This window comes from Chinchilla lanigera, unplaced genomic scaffold (assembly GCF_000276665.1).
Source record: "Chinchilla lanigera isolate Chin_1 unplaced genomic scaffold, ChiLan1.0 scaffold00030, whole genome shotgun sequence".
NCBI classification, from domain to species: Eukaryota; Metazoa; Chordata; class Mammalia; order Rodentia; family Chinchillidae; genus Chinchilla; species Chinchilla lanigera.
The window spans coordinates 6,930,405-6,951,008 of record NW_004955431.1 but is presented as its reverse complement, the minus strand read 5'-3'; the positions used below and the strand labels follow the sequence as shown (position 1 = coordinate 6,951,008).

At 41.0% G+C, this 20,604-nt stretch overlaps 1 protein-coding gene across 1 annotated transcript in view; it reads right to left on the bottom strand.

Moving 5' to 3' along the window:
- The window catches only part of Lhfp (lipoma HMGIC fusion partner), a 231,918-nt gene that overhangs the window by 26,654 nt on the left and 184,660 nt on the right, over window positions 1–20,604 (bottom strand). The window contains exon 2 of the mRNA XM_013515896.1: window positions 3,857–3,955. Coding sequence (XP_013371350.1) covers window positions 3,857–3,955 — 99 coding nt within the window. The remainder of the gene's footprint in view (window positions 1–3,856; window positions 3,956–20,604) is intronic.

Here is a 20,604-nt window from a genome sequence, read left to right as displayed (position 1 = left end):
CACGGTCTCCCACTGCCCAAAGTCCTGCCCCGTGCCCCGGAGGCTTGAAGAATCAGTATGAGGACATCAGAAACAAAGCCCTTTCTGGCACACCAGGGGTATTTTCTGTTGGAAATCAAAGACTGTCAAGCGATGAGTCTACTGCCTATTTCTGTGAATAAAATTTTATTGGGACATAGCCATGTGTGTCCCATACATGTACTGATTGTCCTTCTTGCTACAACTGCACAACTGAGCAGTTCAACCAAGACCGTATGGCTTTACTGAAATACTTTCTAATCTCTGACTTAAACTCACTCCTGTGGAAAAATGTCAACAAGTCAACCACAATGTCCATTTTTGGAGCATCTGACACAACCTAACATTCTTCATGTGCTTATTATCTTTTTGGGTATCTGCCTCTGTAGCTAGTTCTATGTTCCCTGAGAACAATGAGTATTTTCTTTTTTTCAAAAAAAAATTCATTGTTGATACCATATCCTCCGCACTTAGTACGGGTCTGGTACACTGTGAGCACTCTATAATACATATTTCTTGGCTGAATCATTGAAATGAATGCACTCTTTAAATAACCTGCCATGTAGGGACAAAAGCAACTTTTTTTTCCTAGGATTCTCTGGCCAAAAAAGTAACATTTCAAAAACAGCATGGCAGAGCTGGGGATGAGACTCGGTAGTCAAATGCTAGCATAGCATGTGCAAGGCCCTGGATTCAATTCCCAGCCCCAGGTGTGGAAGTAGGGGGAACCCCTTGCTAAAAAAAAATAGCAAGAAAGTGACCCATAGTGCACCCTAAGAGGGGTATGAGTTTACTGACGGTAACATTTCCGAAGCCTCAGGAGTAAGATGTGCTCAGTCAGTGTCTCCTTTGAGAGGAGCTGGAAATAAACTTGGATCTTCCAAAGTGGCCGAGACAGAATGGCTGTGGCAGGCCACATGGCGCCACTGAACATGGGGCCTCCTAAAAAAGAACACTTGCCCCAGACTCATGGTGGGGCACCTTCCCAGCCTCAGGCGGGGCTCGCCAACCCTATTCTCAGTGCCCCCTCAATTTAGCTCCACCGCTGATGACTTCATTGATCCACTGAAGGTCAGCCTTGCTCCGGAAACAAACCTTCAAGGAAGGAAATGCAAGAAGATAGGTGGGGGCGGGCCTGGTGATATCACCTTGCCAGGTTCCTCTTTATGTTTTCTTTGGTGAGAGAAGATGACAGAATCCACAAAAATAATAACCTGGAGCAACAGAAATACACTTCATCTTATCTGTAGAGATGCCAGGTTTCTGCCTCTTCTCAAACCTGAGAGAAACTTAAAAAAACATGGGCAGGAATGAAAAATATTACAGTTTCCAGAATTGCTAAAATGACGTCAGTGAGTTTAACAGCGCAGGAAGTTACTACCACTAGTTTTGGGTGAGTTTTAATTTGGCATTCAAATTTTTAATCCTCAGTGCCGAGGAGATGCCAAATACTGGGGAACAGTAATGAAAACTGCAATCACAGGACCCGAGTTTCATTATAATCTGCTAATTAATATAGCAATGCACAACAAAAACAGGTCAGCGAGAACAGGATTCTAATCAAGTTGGGGCCTGTGTTAAACAGCCAAGAATGCCTTAAACACCAGGGAGAGAAAAATGCCAAGTACCATATTAAAACACTATCTCCCCTGTAAATGTTTCCATTCCAAAAAAATGTTTGCAGCCAACTTTGTGCCAGCATTTTATCTCTTTTCTACATTCATGGAAACCACTGAAGTAATCCAGACTTTAAAAACCCTTGTCCTTACGGAGGGGAGAAATGGCAAAGGCAAATCTCTTATTTTTTAACCATGTAAATTAGGTGGTATTTGGAACACCTTTCCTACCAAAAGACCCAGTACTCTTTTTGAAAAAAAGCAGGATGGTTGTCATCTACTAAGTCAAATAAAAATTGCATCCTTTTCAAATTCACAGATCTTTGGCATGCTATCACTTCTATTTTCCTCATTCTAACAGAAAAAAGTCATAGTTATTCTAACACAAAAATTCAAAAAGAATGATTTTGGATATAGTAATACCACCATTAGACAATTCTTTCCAAATTTTTCTTCTTAGAGTGAAATATTTACTGCAAAGAGGATAGCATAGGTTAGTAACTTGCTCTGTACTAATTGTGAGAAACTTCAACCAGTCATATGATAGGAAAAATATGTTTGCTGTCAGTTGTTAGTGGCGAGCTTTAGGACCATCACTCATGCTGTCCCCAAGGATGGCATCTTGGCATATGAAAAACAGCAGAAGCAGGAAGGTCTCTATGACCTTCCCCACCCTTCTTCCTGGGGAAGAGTTGTGTGAACTTCTCTTGAAGCAGGACACATATCTTCATGTGGGAGAGGACCTCCCTGTACTTGGAGGAAGGGAACATCCTCAACTCTGAAGATGAGGGGGTGAAAAAAAGATTCTGAAGAAAGAGACCTTACTAAGGTTCCCGTTTCTTACTACTAGACCACACCCCCTGGTTCAGTGACTGACAAATTCTTCATTAAACCTGCAGGACAAACACACAGAGTTTGCCTTTTCATCGGATCTGTTTCCTTATAAACGTTTTCATGCCATGAAAAAGTTATTTTAAATAAATGTGTATACGTTTGTTCCTCTTGTCAATTTGTCTTTTTCTATAGAGGTCTTAACCTGGAACCTACAATGGGTGAGGAAAATGTACCATTTTCACACACTCCAATGTGTTTTATGGGTTCTTATTCTTTGATCTATAACACCAATTCTAGAAAAACACTCTAATAAGTCAGTAGAGACAGCACTCCCATTATTTAAACAGCTCGTTATAGTATGTCTTAAAACAGTAGAAACTAGAACAGACTAGATGCTCCCAACTAGAACACACTAAGAAGTAGCTAAGTAACTGTAGGTTTATCACCCAAGTGGAATATTACCCAATTATTACACATTAAAATGATGCATGCCATATATCACTCCACTGCTTTTTTATAAGCTGTGAAGTATACTGTAGCTATAAGAAGAGAAATTGTCTCATGAGTCTAAAATTGTCTCATGAATACACAGGAACGCAAATTAATGAAGCATTCTTCATCAACACATAAACTCTTACCCAGCCAATCCTGGCTTTGCAGAGGCACCCTGCATTCCTGCTGCTGGGGTCTCTGTGGGTCCCCGACAAGCTCTTCTCATCCCCCACCCATCCCGCTGCTGTACTGCTCTCCCTGCACGTACAGTAGGTGCTTCTGTCTATTCCTGATACTCCACACACACCTCTTTGTTTGACACCCGGGTCCAGTCTGATCCCTTTCACAAAGCAGCTCATTACCCTGGAGGGAAATTGCTTTGGATTCTTTTTTTCTTACTGTCATTGCCTGGATTGCTTTGTTTCCCTTTTCTTCTCAGGCAGACTGCAATTCCTCAGACAGAGTTGTTCTTGGCACATGAAATTATTAATAAATATATGATTTTGAATGAGTTAATCAATGAACACAAACTCTTGAGAGCAAGGCCAGTTCTGGTCTGTGCATCTACAACACAAATCATAGTGCTGGGCAAACAGTAGATGATCAATAATTCTTCACTAAACGGAAGGATATGCTCTGCATGGTTTTCTTCTCCATCCCATTTCCACTTCTACGAAGTATCAGATATAGATTTTCATGATTTTTTTTTGAGACAAGGTCTCACTGTGTAGTTCAGGCTGTCCTTGAGCTCGTTATGTAGCCCAGGCTGGCCTTGAACTTGCATCAATCCTCCTGCCTCAGCCTTCTGAGTGCTGAAATTACAAGCATGCGCCACCATGCCTGGCTGAGATACGGATTTTTTTCTAAATGGAAAGTCATCTATGAAGAGAACTTACCCAGGTCAAACTGGCCAGAAATGTAGCCGCAAGTCTGCCGAACTTCCTCACTGTCCCAGCCCAGCGGGTACAGGGCACAGCCAGCACCAATCAACAAGCCTGCAAAGAGATGAGAGGAGACAGCTTAGCGGTGCGCCTCTGCATCCCTGGGTAAAGGGGGATGAGAGGACCAGTATTTCACAATATGACAAAACCGCTGCGCCTGCTCTTTGAAAGCACCAGCCTAACTGCCCGTAAGCAATCTAAGGTCACTTTGATTCTAGGAACAATATCAAATCTGCCTAAAAGAAGAAGAAGGGGAAAAAAACCATGACAGCTCAGTTTGCTTCCAACTTTGCCTTTTCAAAGCATTAAAAAGCCTTGTAAATCCTGTTTAGGAAATACAATCCACAAACTTTAAAGCACTCTTGCTAGTGCATACAAATTCTACCATTAATCTCTGTAAACAAGTAATTCAAAAGCAAAGCAAAGTGCTCGTGGCGTATGTTTTATCATTCATTCTATTTTTTGCCTCCAATTTAAGAATCAAAACAGAATATTTCAGTGTTATCAAACTGTACCAGAGAGAAGGAACATGAAGATTTTCACGAACACTTGAGCGGGCTGAGTGCACCCGTGAACTGTACTGCCTGTTCTACGCTTGGCTGAGAACCACGGAATATCCTCACCTCTCTTGAACACTATGGGAGACAAAGACACACTGTCATCTACATCCTCCTTGCAGCCAAAACCAAAAGATCTGAGCATTACACAGAAGGAAGGGACGGCTTTATTTTAATATAAATTAAGTTATTATCATGGCAGCACGCTGTGCTGACAGCTTTGGATTAGCAAAGCTCCTTTTGCATCAAAGCCTAATACGGTTTTACAAGCACCTCAAAGACGGTTAAACACTCAATATTTGAGTCCATGGGCTAATCTGAAAGTAAGATCTTGTTATGGTAATCAGCTAGCGTCTTCATCACCCTAGTACCACGAATGTGCTGAGGCGATGGGACCCAGGCATACAGCACGAAGGGTGGGAAGGTGGGTTATCAGGTGCTGCAAGGGGAACTCCCAACTGGGAAAACCCATGAACATGGTAAGGTGGAGAAAGGAGGCCAGGGCTCCAAATGCATCTAGCAAACTTCAGTTTATGCACTGAGTCCCTCCGAAGCCCCCTTTGGTCCCACTCTTCATCCCCAGTGAGTGGCTTTAAGCTCAAATAAATTTTTTCTTCCCAGGCGTCTAAGGCCAAGCTGCTTTCTACCACCTCCTTGACCAGCTTTAAGGTATGTAAATCCCTAAGGAGAGATAGTTCCTCTGTCCAACACTCATTTGCTACCTGTCACTCCTCCCCTCAGCCTGTCCCTCAGTTTTCAGGATAATAACCACCTAATGGCCAGTGGTCTCAATCCAAGGGCGAGCCCAGAATCACTAAAACTACAATCACTAATCCCAGGATATCCTATGTGCAATTATATGAATACAAATTGTGTTAAAGCTGAAGAACAATCCAGAAAGCAGTGATATGAGGTTTTGCTGATGAGACAAAAACCCAAGTGGCCATTTCCTGTAGGCTTTTTCCTTAGGGCGAGAAGCCATAGCATTCTGAAAACAATTCCAATCTAGTTTTATCCACCATCAGGCAAAGAGATGATTCCTGAGCACGTCACACTTTGTGTAAATTGAATCTCATGAATGTTTAATAAACAATGTGGCATCATTTCCATGACACTCAGTTCTTAAAAGGTAATACCTGTATTTTTGTGTGTTTATGAGCAAATTGTTTTAAGGATGACAAATGCAGAAAGTATTTGGACAGAAAGTGGTTAAGTGTAAGAAAAAATGAAAAATAGTAACATTTAAACTATAAGTAGTTTTCTTTTTGTCTGACACAAAAACAAATAATTATCTCATTTGCTAATGCTCTTTTTGGTATGGCTGAAAAATGGCATCATTAAGTTACAAACAAACCTCCCTTGGTCCCCTTTATGGTAGAGCTTAGCAGTGCCTGATGCTTACATGGGTAGTAAATTAGCTAGTAAATTAGCCGGTGGTTCTGTAAGTGGCAAGACATTTGACAGTCACAGTTCTTTATAGAATCCCGGACTGTCTTTGTACGACTGTGAAATGTAGATCCAACCATATAAATTAGGGATGATTTTGTATATGGGACATGTGTGCTATGTGTATGAATTAAAGTGCCATGAACATATGTTCACATTTTTAAAAATGTATTTAGTGGTGGGCAGTTAGTTCATCTGAACTTTCATATTAATATTTACTTAGTCTTTGTTTCATCATCTGCTACTGTTTGCTAACATGGAAGATACTCCAGACTCAAAAGTTCTGAGAGAGATTTCCAGGAGAAGAGCATAGACTGCACACCCACCAGGCTAATGGGCTGTCAAAATTATTAAGATCTTTAGGTAAACATCACTGTTACCTGCCTACCACTATTGATTACAGTGGTGAGAGGGAGATTCAGACTCATTTTTTTCCAAATATGGAATAAATGTCTATTAGCAAGTGAGGAGAATCTGATCCTCCTCCAACTCCATCAGGTAGTTATGCAAAACAAGCATTTCACGTGAAATTCTCAGTACATAATAAACAAAACAAAGACCAGACGGGAGGCTTTGGGAATCTTCATGTCAGACTAGGCAAGAATATTTTCCATTAAGTGCCAGGGAAGGTGCAGAGGGAAAACAAGAGTTCTCACAGCACTGTCAGCAGCATTGCAGCTACATGCTGGCATTTAAATTAATCAAAATTAAATAAAACTCAAGAATTCTATTCCTTAGTTACTCTGGCTACTTTTACATATGCAAAAGCTATATGGTGCTAGTGACTACCATACTCAACAAGCACATATACAGATCAGGTTCATAATCACAGAAAGTTCTATTGGAGAGGGCAGGTGGAGATCTAAGACACAGTTCAAAAGGACACTAGGCTTGTCAGGTTTGTATTCTGCGGCTGATATTGCTTGTTAATAATCAAAATCATCCCCGCTGTTTGGGAATCTGGTTCTCTAAGTAGGAATAGAAGCCAGGAAACCATATTCTCTAAACTCTCCTGCTAGCAGTTTTGCATCATACTGTGTCAATGAGAAGATTTCAGAGCATTTAGAAGGTAAGAGAGAGGTAAGGTGCTATTCCTCACTAGCACCTACAGCCACGGGCAAGCTCTTCTGCAGACAGTAGATGTCACTTCCCAGATCTTCCAGTAGGTATGTAAAACTTTAAGTCCCTGGGCTACACCTCTTCCTATTTGAATTTTCTAGAGTGCTGTGTCTTACTGGCCAGACTTTGACTGGTACATGCCCTGTGCATACAAGGGCAGAGAGGTCTCCATATGCATCTTTGTATCCTACCATATTTCTTGAACATGCCCCATATCCTCAATTAAAATTCTCTCCAATACAATTTATGCTAATTTTTGAACCTCTGGGGCAAGTATAAATAATGATATTGGAAGGCTTTGCCTTTAACCATCTCTTCAGTCCCTTACCTCATTAGGGAATTTAATGTGCTAATTAACCTCTCCAGGAGTGCAGGCTTCTAAAGAAGATACTTCAAATGTTAACTAACTGCCATTGGGATGTGGATTGAAGTTAACTAGCATTTTATGGAATACACTGAAGGTATTATATTGTAAAGTAGACGTGACTAAATGTGAAATGAGGATGGTTTTTAATAAAAGAAATGTGTAGTTGTTCAGTTTTAGCAGTGTTAAACTTTAGTTCTTACTGTGGAAATCAATATTAGATGGAAGGAGAGTTTAGAAATCTCTGAGATAGATTCCACTTGGGTTCATACTGAATGCTGAAGTGAGGCTCGCAGAATATTCTAGAATTTGCAGTGACTGTCCAAATGGTATCTAAGTGACTGGACAGGTTTTAATGGCTCTCCTTACTTAACTTAAGACTGGAGAATAAATGGCCCAACCAGAACCTCTAACTCACAAACTTTAGTTTTATTTACAGGGATTCTTTCAATTAGATTTATAAGCCTTGTGGTTACCATGTGGACTTAATTTTAATCAAGTTCCTTTGCCACTACTATGAAAGAGGCAACATTATCACACCTTTTGAATCTATGTGTGTACAGAAGGGGGGTGGAGAACGATGCTGTGAGGGGAAGAGACAACCTGAGGAAGGCGCTAACGAGGTGGATTGCTGGAGAAAGTGTGAAATCCGTCGCAGCAACATGCTCACTTGCGATTAAGAAGAAATCTATTTTTGTAACATTAAAGACCGCAACTTCAGGGTCATAAGTTACTCACAAACTGCCTTTTGCCTGAATCTTTAGTTTTCACCCAGCACTATCACTGAAATCAGCTACCCAGAAGGCATTGCAACGATAAGGCATTAAGTCTTCGGATGTAGAGATGCTACCTTTTGAAAAAAAAGGAAAAAAAAAAATCCAAAGAATGATGCAATACTTTTAAAATTTAAAAGATCCATTTTAACAATGCACTGATGATTAGGCCATTTCATCCTGAGTACTCAGGGTTTGGAGCGCAGTCTGTTCAAGGACATTAAAATATTTTAAGATCCAAGTTAGTGGGATGATCTTTAAGATGCTAATGTTAACGGAAAAAGGTGGACCCTCGAGTGCCATGCAGCAACGCTGTTATGAAAGTCTATTCTTTAGCTCTGCATGAGGGTCGGAATCTTGCCCTGCATACACTCTGTCCACAAACCACCCGGGGGAGTTTCTAGTAGTAGTTCTTCTTAGTTTTCACAAAATGCGACTACTATCCGCCATGATACTAATTATTTCTTAGAAGCTGAGTGTGAAGTCTGAAGTCCTTAAAGAACTGAATGGTCCGAAAACGAATTTGAGGCTGGGAATTTTCCCTTCTGCAAAACTCCTTCTATTCAAACTCAGCACTTAACACTTAGCCAGCGGAATATTAACATAACAATTCGGCTCCTGCCAAGAAGGCAAAACAAACCTCTCGTCCACCAATGCCAATTACTCCCCAAGGTGGTAAGAACAGAGTCCTAATGTTAAACTTATAAAGGCTGATTTTTTCCAGGCTGCCCTTGAAAGTTTTTATGTGATCTCACTTTTTCTTTCCATGACTATTGCTCCATTCTTTTTCCACAGTTTAGTATTTTTTTATAGCTTGACTTTTTCCACCCATCACCCCATCAGTGGTCATACCCGCATTTCCCATCAACTCCTCTTTTATGTTTTTTGTACACTTTTATCCGTCTTCCAGGCCCTTTATCTTCCTTTCTGTGGCAAGCACCGAGGGAAATTGTTTTCTTTACTATTCTCATGAAAGCTGCTCCATCTTGTAGCCTGTTATCTAGACCTCTCTTTGGAAGGGGTTGGCAGGTTTCCATCTCAAAGTCTCCATATGCTAATTTATGTACGCTATATTCATGCATTTTCTTCCCAGATAAGAGTTCCTTTACAAAATGTAATAACAAAGCAAGCCCAGTGGTGGGGAGGAAACAAAAGCGTGGGCCAGTATTATAACTCTTCAGATCTTGAAAATAAAATCTTTTTATTTTTCTTTTTTGTAAATGTATTCTACCACAAGAAGGAGGCTTGGTGAGGCTCTAGTAAGCTATACTTCCTTTCCAAGTGCCTTCTGGAAACTGAGGCACAGATGTGAGGAGCTTGTACAAGGACACAGAGTTTAAACTAATCCCAGGACTCCAGGATCCCTGCCCTGGGCTTTTTCACTATCATAATCCCACTCCGGGATCACATGCTTGACATCAGTCAGGGGCGTGCTGGCTGACCCTACACTTGTCTGTAAATCCTGAGGTCTTCTGTCTATCACTGAGTAACTGATGTGTCGATGCTCAGCCTCCACGCAGCTGGTCAGGGCCATCCTGTCGAACAGCTCTGGTGCCCTGGGCAGTCTCAAAGGCATTTCTGACCTGGGGGTCCCTGACTTACTGCACCTACTACTGGCTCTTTGAATATGTCTTGAGCTTTTTAATTTTTGCAAATTGAATCCCTTCTCTCTGACTGAGATATTCTCACTCCTTATCTTCATGTTCAGACTCCACTATGACCATACTGGCATTTAAGGTCTAGAAGCCTAGAGATACAGTCTTTCCCGGCCTGATATCCCAGCAGTGAGCTGTAGATTTCTCTCCTGCCCCTCTTGGGAGTTCCTGTTTTGACACATCCCATGATTCTGTGAAGGCTCATTAAACTGCCCAACACTCGATCCTGTTGGCCTGTATTTAACCCACTTATTCACAATATCTGTCACATGTTAAATAGTAGTAATTTATTTTATTTGGTACTTACAAAAGCCTCAGAAAAATTATGCAATAGTTATATAATAGCATAAGATATGCAATTGCCTCCATTTTACAGCTACAGAACCTGAAAGTTAGAGAACCAGATCTCTACTCAGAAAGCTACAAAGCGGTGGATTGAGGGCCACAAATCTGGGTGTGTCAGAGCCTAAGCCCATGGTGCTGTAACCTCTATCTTCCAATGTCTCCCAAATCACCATCCTGACTTTGGGCTTTGCTTCCCAGAGAAGGGTGAATGGGAGGAAGACCAAGACAAATTTCAAGTCACCATTTTTCCAAGACTGATTAGCTGCAGGGAACACTCCCACTCCTGCCTGTAATCAAAGACAAGGGAGGGCTCTTTGGAGCTTTGCAAGCGCCCCTCCCCTGGGTGCCGGTGCCTGTCACTCTGGATGAGAGCCCTAGAGCACAAAGAACTTCTGTCCACCAAAAGCACCTGCAGGCATCAAAATGAGCAATGGGCGGGCTCTTTATGATCAGCAGTCTTTTTGAGCTCTAAAGTAGAAAACAGAAAGAGGGCTATTTCTTAACTATCCAAAATATTTTACTAATTCACAGTAAGACTATTTCTTTGGTGGAAAGGCCCTGCAGGAGACAGCAGACTTTGGGTTTCCCTAAAATGTTTTTCAAAATGGCTCATTGATTCTCATTTCTTTTCTTTTTCCCAGCTCATGTAACGGAAGACACGAAAGGCAGATACAGTATGTTAGCCACCCGAATACCTGCTCCTTAGTGCAAGGCAAAGATCCCCAAGCTAATTTCAGCCATGAGTGACCTGTCATCTTTTCTCTTTCTAGAATCCCAGGCAATTATCGGTAGAAAAAAATAAAGTTGTTTCAAACAATGAAACTCTGGGGGAGATGTTGCAATCTGTGTATGACAGTTTTCTGGCAAACAAGGTCATATGGAAAGTAACATCTTCCTCATGGCAGTAGTTAAGAGTGCTTCAATTCCACCATTTCATTTCTTTAGGGTTCAGTTCTCCTTGTCTATAAAACGGGAACTACCTGCCTTTTGGAGGGAACTACAAGGATTCAATGGGATGGTATTTGCAAACGGGCTAGTACCAAACTTCACAGTAAGCCAACACACGGTCTTGATTGTTAAACTTTAGATCTTGTGCTGCGGATAGGAGAAGGTGTTATATTTGGTTCAGGCCAATATCTGATATTGATCCAGTCCTTTTTTCCTGGATGAAGAGGTGCAGGGAGGGCCCCAGCAAGAGCAATTTGGGAACTGTGAGCAATTAACTCTCACCCAGCAGCCCACCTCAGCCATTGAAACCTCAGGAAAGTAAGGAAAAGTGAAGGAGCCATACATAGCCCGGGGGACCTTCCCAGTACAGCAAAGGCTTAAAGGCCTTTGTGAGAAGACCTTGTTCCTTCTGCTCCACCCACCCCTTACTTTGCCTTTCTATGAGGCAGGGAGAACCAGAGCTGATGCTCCACTTGGCTGAGGAAGAAATGGAGTCACACAGACAGGTGAGGCAATGAAAATGCCCATGCATCACACGGATAACCAGAGGCAGGGCTGGGACACAAGCTCAGGTGGTTGGCTTCTATTGTAGAAATAGAGTGTTGGCTCACTGACTTCACTCTGCGCCTGCAGGAAAGGAAGGTAACCATGCTCAGCTCTGCAGCTACACTTTTCAGACAAAAGAAATGCTCATTTTTGCTGATGCTAAGATGGTCTGTTTATACTAGAAGACTAATAGGAGACATAGACCAAATTCTGCAGAAAGCGTGGGCCAGTACAACATTGCTCAGACTAAAGCGTAGTACAACAAGCAGTGGATGGGGCTCCTCAAAATGTATATTCTACTCCGTAGCTCTGGGGCAGGTCCAGCTTTTTGCATTTCAAACAGCACCTGATAGACAGAGGCTACAGCCCAAGACCACACTGCACGCAGTGAAGGTCTAGTGAAAACAGAGCAGGCTCTGATGTCCATGTCAGGTTTGAATCCTGACAGCACTCCAGCAATCAGTGACCCTGGCAGCACGCCTTTGACTGCTGTGAACCCTAATCTATTTCACAGACTTTTATCTGTGAAATAGACCTACTGGTCCCCATCTTTGTAGCATGGCGCCTGATATCTTTCGCATTGTAATTTGAAATAAATTATAGGTTCAAAGTGCCTGGTTTGGAGCACTCCATCTAATAGGGTTTCAGTATATTGCAGTTGGTATCAATATTAATAACAATCTCACTGCTTAGAGTTACAAACATGTCATCCTACTATATCTGCCAGTTGCAGTCTTCATTAGCAGCTACAGGTGTGTTGAGTTCAAAACAAACACAAATGCACATTATCTAATTAAAAGCAGACAGCTCTATCTTATTGCTTGCGCACATCTTTGAAATAAATATATTTTCTGGGACTGACCACAGCTCTACAGATATGGATTGATACATTTCTTTTTGTTCCTGTAACATGATATTATAAAACAATTTCAAACTTACAAAGAAAAAAGAAGGCGGAAGAAATGTATAGTGAGCACCTTCATTCCCACTCACATAGGTACTGCAGTTAATGGGCTTGAAAAAATTTGCTTTATCACCTATCTACTCATTTTTCCATAGCTCTACTGATCTAAAAATACATCTTAGGGGTGTAAGGGTAGGGCTGTTTGTCATAATAGGTTTGAACCCTCAGTATACATAGTTACTTGTCATCATTTGCATATCATCTCCTTTTCTTCCTTTGACTCAGCAGCCTGTGTGAACCCATGCTACAGACACAAAGTTAGATCCAAAAGCCATAACTGACATGAGAATGTATTCTTCATGCCTGATGTGCTAAAATGGAACCCATCAACTTGGCAAGTGATTTATATACAAATCTAGAGCAAGACATACTTCTAGTCTTTTCTTGAACAACTATCCTAAAACCTAAAAACAGGACCAACTTGCTTCAGCTCTCTGATTCAGAAATACCATTCAGAACCTCAGGAAATACTTCCCAAGGCCATAACATAAAGAACATGGCCACTCAGCTCAGTTCTCAGAGGACATATCTTCCATTAAGGATCAGTGTTTTATACAAAGAGAATTACTTCTGGTAATGACCCTACAGAAGAAGAAAAACAACAAACAAAACAAAACAAAGCCTAACATAATCTTCACCCTTCAACACGAAAGCTCTTTAGAAGCAGGGCCGGGCTCCAATAATATCCTATCAGGAAAGTTCCAACTAGAAAACAAAGTGAAAACAGAGACCCAGCTGGAAGTACATCCACTCTGCACACCCTGAATCCATCTCAACCCTGCTTTGAAAATGTAATGCTAAGTAAAGTAAGCCAGACTTAGAAAGTTAATATTGCATGCTTTCTTTTATATAAGAAACCCAAAATATAATCAAATAGATAAATGATAGGAAACTAGCAGGCCAACTCTTGATTCTGGGGAAGGGACTAGAGTGGGGAGAGGAAAAGGAAAGACATATGGAGATTGAAAATGAGCAAGGTATACTGTATGCATGTACCAATTTCCCCCAAAGAATATCACTATTATATAATACAGACATCCAGTAATTAAAACAGAGAAAGAGAATGCAATGTCAATTCCAGACCAGAATCTACTTGGGACAAGTTGGGAAACATCGTTACCCTGATTCTAGTGATAAACTCCCCAGGAACAAGAACTTTGTAGTTGGAGAGTCACTGAGAAGACTGCATACAATGTAGTTAAAGTCCCAGCACAGTACAAAGCATATGGAAGTAGCTTTCCTTTTGTGAAAATACAGTTACGGTGAAGTAAATCCTAAACATTTTTCATGTATATAGCAGTGGCTGTTATAGTTGTGGAACTGTACGGCCACCAGGGTGCACTGTTTCGTGGGACAGTTCTGCTCATATTGTAGGGCAGATGACATCATGTCTCTTAAGTCTCACGTACAACACGTCTTTGTGACATGAAGCAGAATGCTATCCCCAGCTTTTCCTGGACATCACACAGATCTTTGCTTCCTGATAAAGCTCTAACTGAAAGTTTCTTTATCCTGGGGCCTTACAGTGACCAGCTCTGGGCATGGAAAACAGCATGATTTATGCCTCAGGGGCTCATTCTGTCATCCTTGCAGAGGCCTGGGTAAGTGATAGCAGGGACCATAGGGACAGGATCAAGGGCCAAGTAGTACATAGATAGAGTCACTGGAAAACAGGCTCTGCAACACACTGCCTTCTCCAAGAACTGTAGCAAGTTCAGGGGCTGTGTCCTGTTTAACAGAGACCCTGGTGAAACTCTGCTGCTCCAATGCTGTGGAGATCATGTGAGCGATACCTTCTCTTGCTAATACATAATGGATCATGGACCCCGTGACCTCTGCAAAGGGGCTGAATGCGTGGGAAACCGGAGAGCTGTGAATAATCAGATTCTCTTCGAAGAACGAAGAAGCAGGGTCAGGGGTTGAACACTGTCATATGGCTGCAAGGAACACTGATGTATACTTTTTAATTATTATCTAAGGCCAATGGGAGTGAAGAAGGGGGTGGTCAAGTTTTAACTCAAATGAAATCCTGAATTAGGAGACTATGGCAGAGGAAAGACAGTTAGCTTTGCAGCCAGAGGGCCTGCTGCAGCCAGGCTCATCCTTGTTGGCAGAACTGTAGGCAGGTCACTACTCCTAGCCTCAGGGTTGCCCTCCGGTGCCAGTGTCAATAAAGCCACCTGCACCTTCTAGAGATGCTGAGACATCACAACAACATACACAACTGCCAAGTGTGGGATGGCTGCTCCAGAAGCTGGCGGCAGAGCAGACTGGTACACAGGAGGGGAGGGGACCCCATAGAGAGGCACTCAGAATAAGCAGAGACAGGGCTCACTTCAGAGGAAAATATTTGCCTCCCAGTTTTATTATCCTAATAGCATAAAATTACCCAAGGCAGTACAGAACCCAAGTAGAGGAATCTTCTAAGGAATGACGAGGTCACTGCGGCTTTTCCTTGGTTTCTTTCATGGGGTACATTCTATTTTAGGAGTCTGTTCAGTTCTCACACAACAATATGCAGAAGAAAGAGTCAAACTTTTCTTCCCATCAATGTCCTGAACTAAATGCTGATCACTGACAGATTCCTTGTTCTCAAACTCTCTCTGTTTATTTCCACATCTTTCCAAGGCCTTTGAGTAATTTAATCAGGGTTCCTTGACCTAAATTCAGCCACACTAAAGGAGGATGCCAGGCACACTTTAAAGAAGTAGTAAAATCTGCGTTTGATGAAAACAAAATTTTATGCAGTAATGAAGACAAACACATTGTGGCTTTAGATGCTACCTTTCATTTAAATTCTAGATATGCTGATGGCAACTACAGCTCACACTTAATTAAAGCATGAAGGTCTATAGATTTTTGTCTTGACAGACTACCCCAGCAGAGGCCAGACTTGAATCTAGGTTAGTCTGCACTACTGATTTGGATAGCTTTTTTGAGAAATGTTACTATGGTGACTAAAAGAACAGCCTTAGAAGTATGTTCAGGTTAAATATAATTATAGGAGGTGATTGATTTGAACTGAGCTCCTGTACTAGGCACCAAAAGACCAGACCAAATTGTAGTTGCGCATTCCCACACTGCCATGTCCAAATTAAGTTTCTATCTGATCTTCCAGATATCGAGAGAGACAGAAAAACCAAATCACCAAACACACCAGTTTTAGCCACCATAAAGAAGTTTTCCCTATTTTAACTCCTTACAAAATGTAACCTGAAGTAACCCAAGGTTAAGCACTTTTTTCTTATTGTTCTGTTTTTTTGTCCCTCCCCCTTTTAAAACTGTTGTGCAATTGCCCAGTGGGAGCTCTTATTCTCTTTAGTAGGATGAAGGCTGCCCGATTCATGAGTCACAAATAAAAGCCAATTCAATCTGTAACTAAATTTGTTGTAATTTTGTGTCATTTTGGTGACATATTTTCCTCAGGTTTTGTAATACTAGGCAATGTTGTTCCCTTCCTCTTAGACATGTTCTTCTTCAGTAAAAGTAGGAAAAAAACTTCTATCATATGTAGTAAAAATTAACATAAATATTTTGTATATAATATACATGTACACACATGTGTATATGCACTTGCATGCATCTTATACATGTAGCTTAGATTAGTATTTGTACATAATATGTACAAACTGCATATATGTAGTTTGAATAGAATATGTAAGACATTTGTAATAGGATTCTGCTAACTTTTCAACTTAGGATATATTATTTTCACTACCTATACTCATAAAGTACCCTTTCCACCGCTAAAAATTGAAAGAATATAAAGATATCATAAGATTATTGATGTGCACCATTAATAAAGTGGTACAGGTGGCCAACATGCTTACAATTCTTTAAAGATATTTTCCCCTTCATCCACCTTCTGGGACATCAGGAAATAAGAACCTCATGTATTTTCCTCAGGTTTTTCTAAAATACCATCAATTCCACTAAAACACAGCAAAGCCATCTGGAATTGCTGACAGACAACAATTTGGAAGCAATTTTCTTTCAAGACATCTATAATGATTTTCCTTTCTGTTTTCTTTCCCTCTTGAAATGTCAAGGATAACTGAACCTTTTTACTTTTCCATCTGTGATTTAATGATCAGTCCCGAACAAGTTTTGAGAGAACTTGAGAATTTTGTTTCCAGACAAAGCAATATAGTTTTTTGCACTTTAGCTGAGTTTTTTTGAACTACTAAGTTCTGTCTTCAGTGATTTTTAATACTATAAAATTTAAAAAGTATTGAAAATAAACATTGAAATATGTTCAGCAACTATTTCATAATGGGGAAGTACTGTTATTTAAAATACTATGAGAACGTTACAATGAAATCACTTATATCTTTTTCAAGTAGATTATCTTTACCAGCACCTTGAAATAAATAAAAGTAAAATAATACTCCAAAATGAGTAAATGCTGGATCTCACACTGCAGACCTAGCAGAATGTACAATCAGAAACACTCATTCCTAGCTTGATGGTCTATTACCTGAATATGAATTTTACACAGACAAAAATCTAAACCTGAACATCAGATATATACCCAGGGTTGAAACAGTGAGTATATCTAAAATATTTTTAAAATGTATTTATTAATATGTAATAGGTAATAAATATGTGAACATAAAATATAGTTTAAAATATAGCTAATAAAACAATATTGATTGATTATAGATTCATTCATTGAGCTGACAGGCTTTGACTCCATGCCCACCCTGGTGCTTGTCACGTAGCAGAATTAACAAGACCCAAAGAAGTGGCCCACATATTAGAGTCTTGGAAAGTAAGTGCATGAACAGCCTCAGTCCAAGCATGTATTGGTGTCATGTTAGTAAGAAATTCATTTCCGGTGGGAATACAACGGCAAGTGGCTGTCATAAAATGAGAGGATTTCTCGAGGTGAAGACAATTATCTCAAATGAAGATAGTATGCCCAGAGATGGAAAGGCACAAAATGAAAACAGAACAAATTGGGAAGCAAAAGTGTAAGAAATTGATGGCCAAATGGTGGGGTTGGGGTCAATGACCTTTGCAGGGGTTGTTAACTTTGAACTAAGAAATCAAAATACCACTTTGGCAGACCAGTAGTTCCAAAAGGAAAGTTTCCTTTTGGAACTACTGGTCTGCCAAAGTGGTATTTTGATTCCTTATACCATGTCAACAAGTGGTATTTTGTTTGTCCCTTAATACCATAACAAAATACCGCAAACCAACTGGCTTCAACAACGAAAATTATTCTCTTGCAAATCTACATTCTAGAAGTCCAAAATTCAGGCATTGGCAGAGTTAGTTTCTGCTGGGACTTCTCTTCTTGGCTCGCCAAGGGTCACCTTGTGGTCTCCTCATCTAATCTTTCCTCTGTGTGCCCAAATTTTCTATTCTTGTAAAGACGTCAGATTAAATTAAGCCTCACCCTACTGGCCTTATTTTCTTAATCACTCCTTTAAGGCTTTATCTACAAACACAGTCATGAGATTAGGGCTTCAGTATATGTATTTTAGAGGTGCATAGTATATCTTATAACAGAGATTGTAAGGGGATGAATTCCCAAATATTAGAGCTGAAAAGATCTAATATGGTGCTTCTCAAACCTTGCCATCAAAATACTCCTAAAGACAATGAGGAACGAACCATGTTGTAAATCAGTTCCATTCTGAAGCAGATTTTTCTTATACCTCTTTGAAAAAACTACCATGCAATTTTCCATTCTACTGCACATTATCGTTTTTTAATGCATAAAAACATTTTCTCTAAAACATGGGAGTCAAATTGATACTCCAGGAAGGCAGCTTTTGGGTTTATCCTGAGCCTTTACATAGCCATAGCATCTCACCCATCTCCCTTTAAATATATGTGCTGTAGCTCCGTGTTAGAAGAACAAATCTAAGCTGCAGCTCAAAAAGATAAGGCAACATGCTCAAAGTTACAGTTAGGTGGGAAAAGAATCAGAGATGGAATAAAATCTTTTGCTTCTCTATTCAAAGGTTCTGTTTTTTTTTCCCTGCAATACCACATTGTTGCATGAAAAAGAAGAAAGTAGCTGAAGAGGCATAGGCCACTCACATTGAAAAAGTTTCATAGGTCACCCAGTGCTATCCCACAAATGAGACAGACTTCTCCAGCCCTTCCACCCTACCGGCTTCAAAGAGAACAGTCTCTGGAGGCACAAAACAGGCAGCTAGGCTGGGCTTCTTTAGGGTAACCAACCTCCTCTGGCAATGTGTAGTGCAAGCGCGCACGCGCACACACACACACAAGACTGTAACACTGTGTTTATCTCCCTTTCGTTGTTGTTTCTGGCAATAGTATTACAGACAGGAGGGCTGAATCAAAACAATTTTCTAAAAATATAGATCAGCTGAGACCATTTAAAGCCTCCTTTTATGGAGTTATCATTAGGACTCTCTCCCTTGGGCTGCTTTGTGTACTCTTTCCCACAGCCTCTCTTTCAGGATTGAAACAGCTAAAAACTGCAATTCTTTTTCTTTGCCAAAAGGATCCCAGTCTCCCAGTGACTGATATACAAGCCTGCGGTCTCCCCCCTAGCCTGGACAACTCTACCTAAGATTTCCACCATTCAGGGAGCTGAGCCTCAGTCAGACTTTCTGCTCAGAAGTCTTTGGTTTTGTTGGTGGACTTGGTCCTACCGCCCAGCAAGTAGACTGACTACAAATCAGTACAATATTTTTAGAAATGAGATTTCCACTTTCTCAATTTTTGTGAAATGAGGAAGCATACTCTAGACTCTACTGGGGGAACTGTAGGCCACAGCTCTAGAAGGATGTTAAAATTTAGGGAGGTGGGATCAGCCCTCAACCTGTATTAGGCTTTTCACCTAGTTCTGATGAATGGCGGCTGGTGTTGATACCCAGCGGACACTGGAGGAAGTTTGTTTTCAGCATAGACTCTTATTTCTTTTATATTAAAACCAGTAAGAAAAGGAAACGCAACTGCTTTCAAACAACCTTTACAAACAGAGTATTTTCAGAATTTATGTTCCATAAAGCTGTCTTCTGTAAGGGCATGGAATTTTACTTGGGAAAGGAACCCAATGCAACATGTGCTTCCATACTTTGGACTGTGCCCCTTGAGCCCTGATGGGCTCTCCACAGGGTGTAGAGAGCATGAACACAGGTGGGAAGGAGTGAGGAGACCAGAAAGGCTGCAGGTTAAAGGAGCTGGGCTCCAGGTTTTTCATGCCATGGCTGTCATGTGATAGTTGGTGTGAGGGCAGGGATAAGCTTTTCAGCATGTTTGAAAATGACCCTAACTTGGTGCAATGGGTCATTTGCATCCTCTTCTCAGAAAAGAGTTGTAACAAGGTCCTAATCCCTGGTACCTTAGCATGTAATGTTATTTGGGCATAGAGTCATTGCAGGTGTAATTAGTTAAAATGAGGCCAGGATGGAGGAGGGCGGGTCCCTAATCCCACACAACTGCGGTCCTTATAAGAAGACAGCCAGGTGAAGACACAGGGACACTAAAGGTGGAGGCAGGGTATAGTCATGCTTAGGGCCACCAGAAACTAAGACGAGGCTAAGGAAGACTCAGAGAACTTCAGAGGAATCATGACCCTGCCCTCAGCTTTATTTCAGACATCTGGCCTCCAGAACTGTAAAGGAATACATTTCTGGTCTTTTGAGCCACCAGACTGGTGGTCTGACTTAATACAGCCCTAGGAAACCAAAACACCTGCCTAAAAATAGGTTCATTTCTCACTGTTTATTGTTTTTTATTCTTGTGGGCACTCAGATGAAAAAGTCGAATATTGCTTTCTTAGTTTACTAAGTCCTGCTCCCTTCCTCACCCCCATCCTTTCTTAAGGGAATGCCTCCAACAAGAGGCAAACACAGAGACGCTTGTTTCTGTAAGCACAACAAGAAAGTTCAAAGAGGTGGCCTCTCCTCGGATGTCACACAGTACCATAAATCTCTGCCACACCACTAGGTCAAAGACAGAAGGTCTATCAGAGATCCTCATCTTTATGACCTGCAGGAA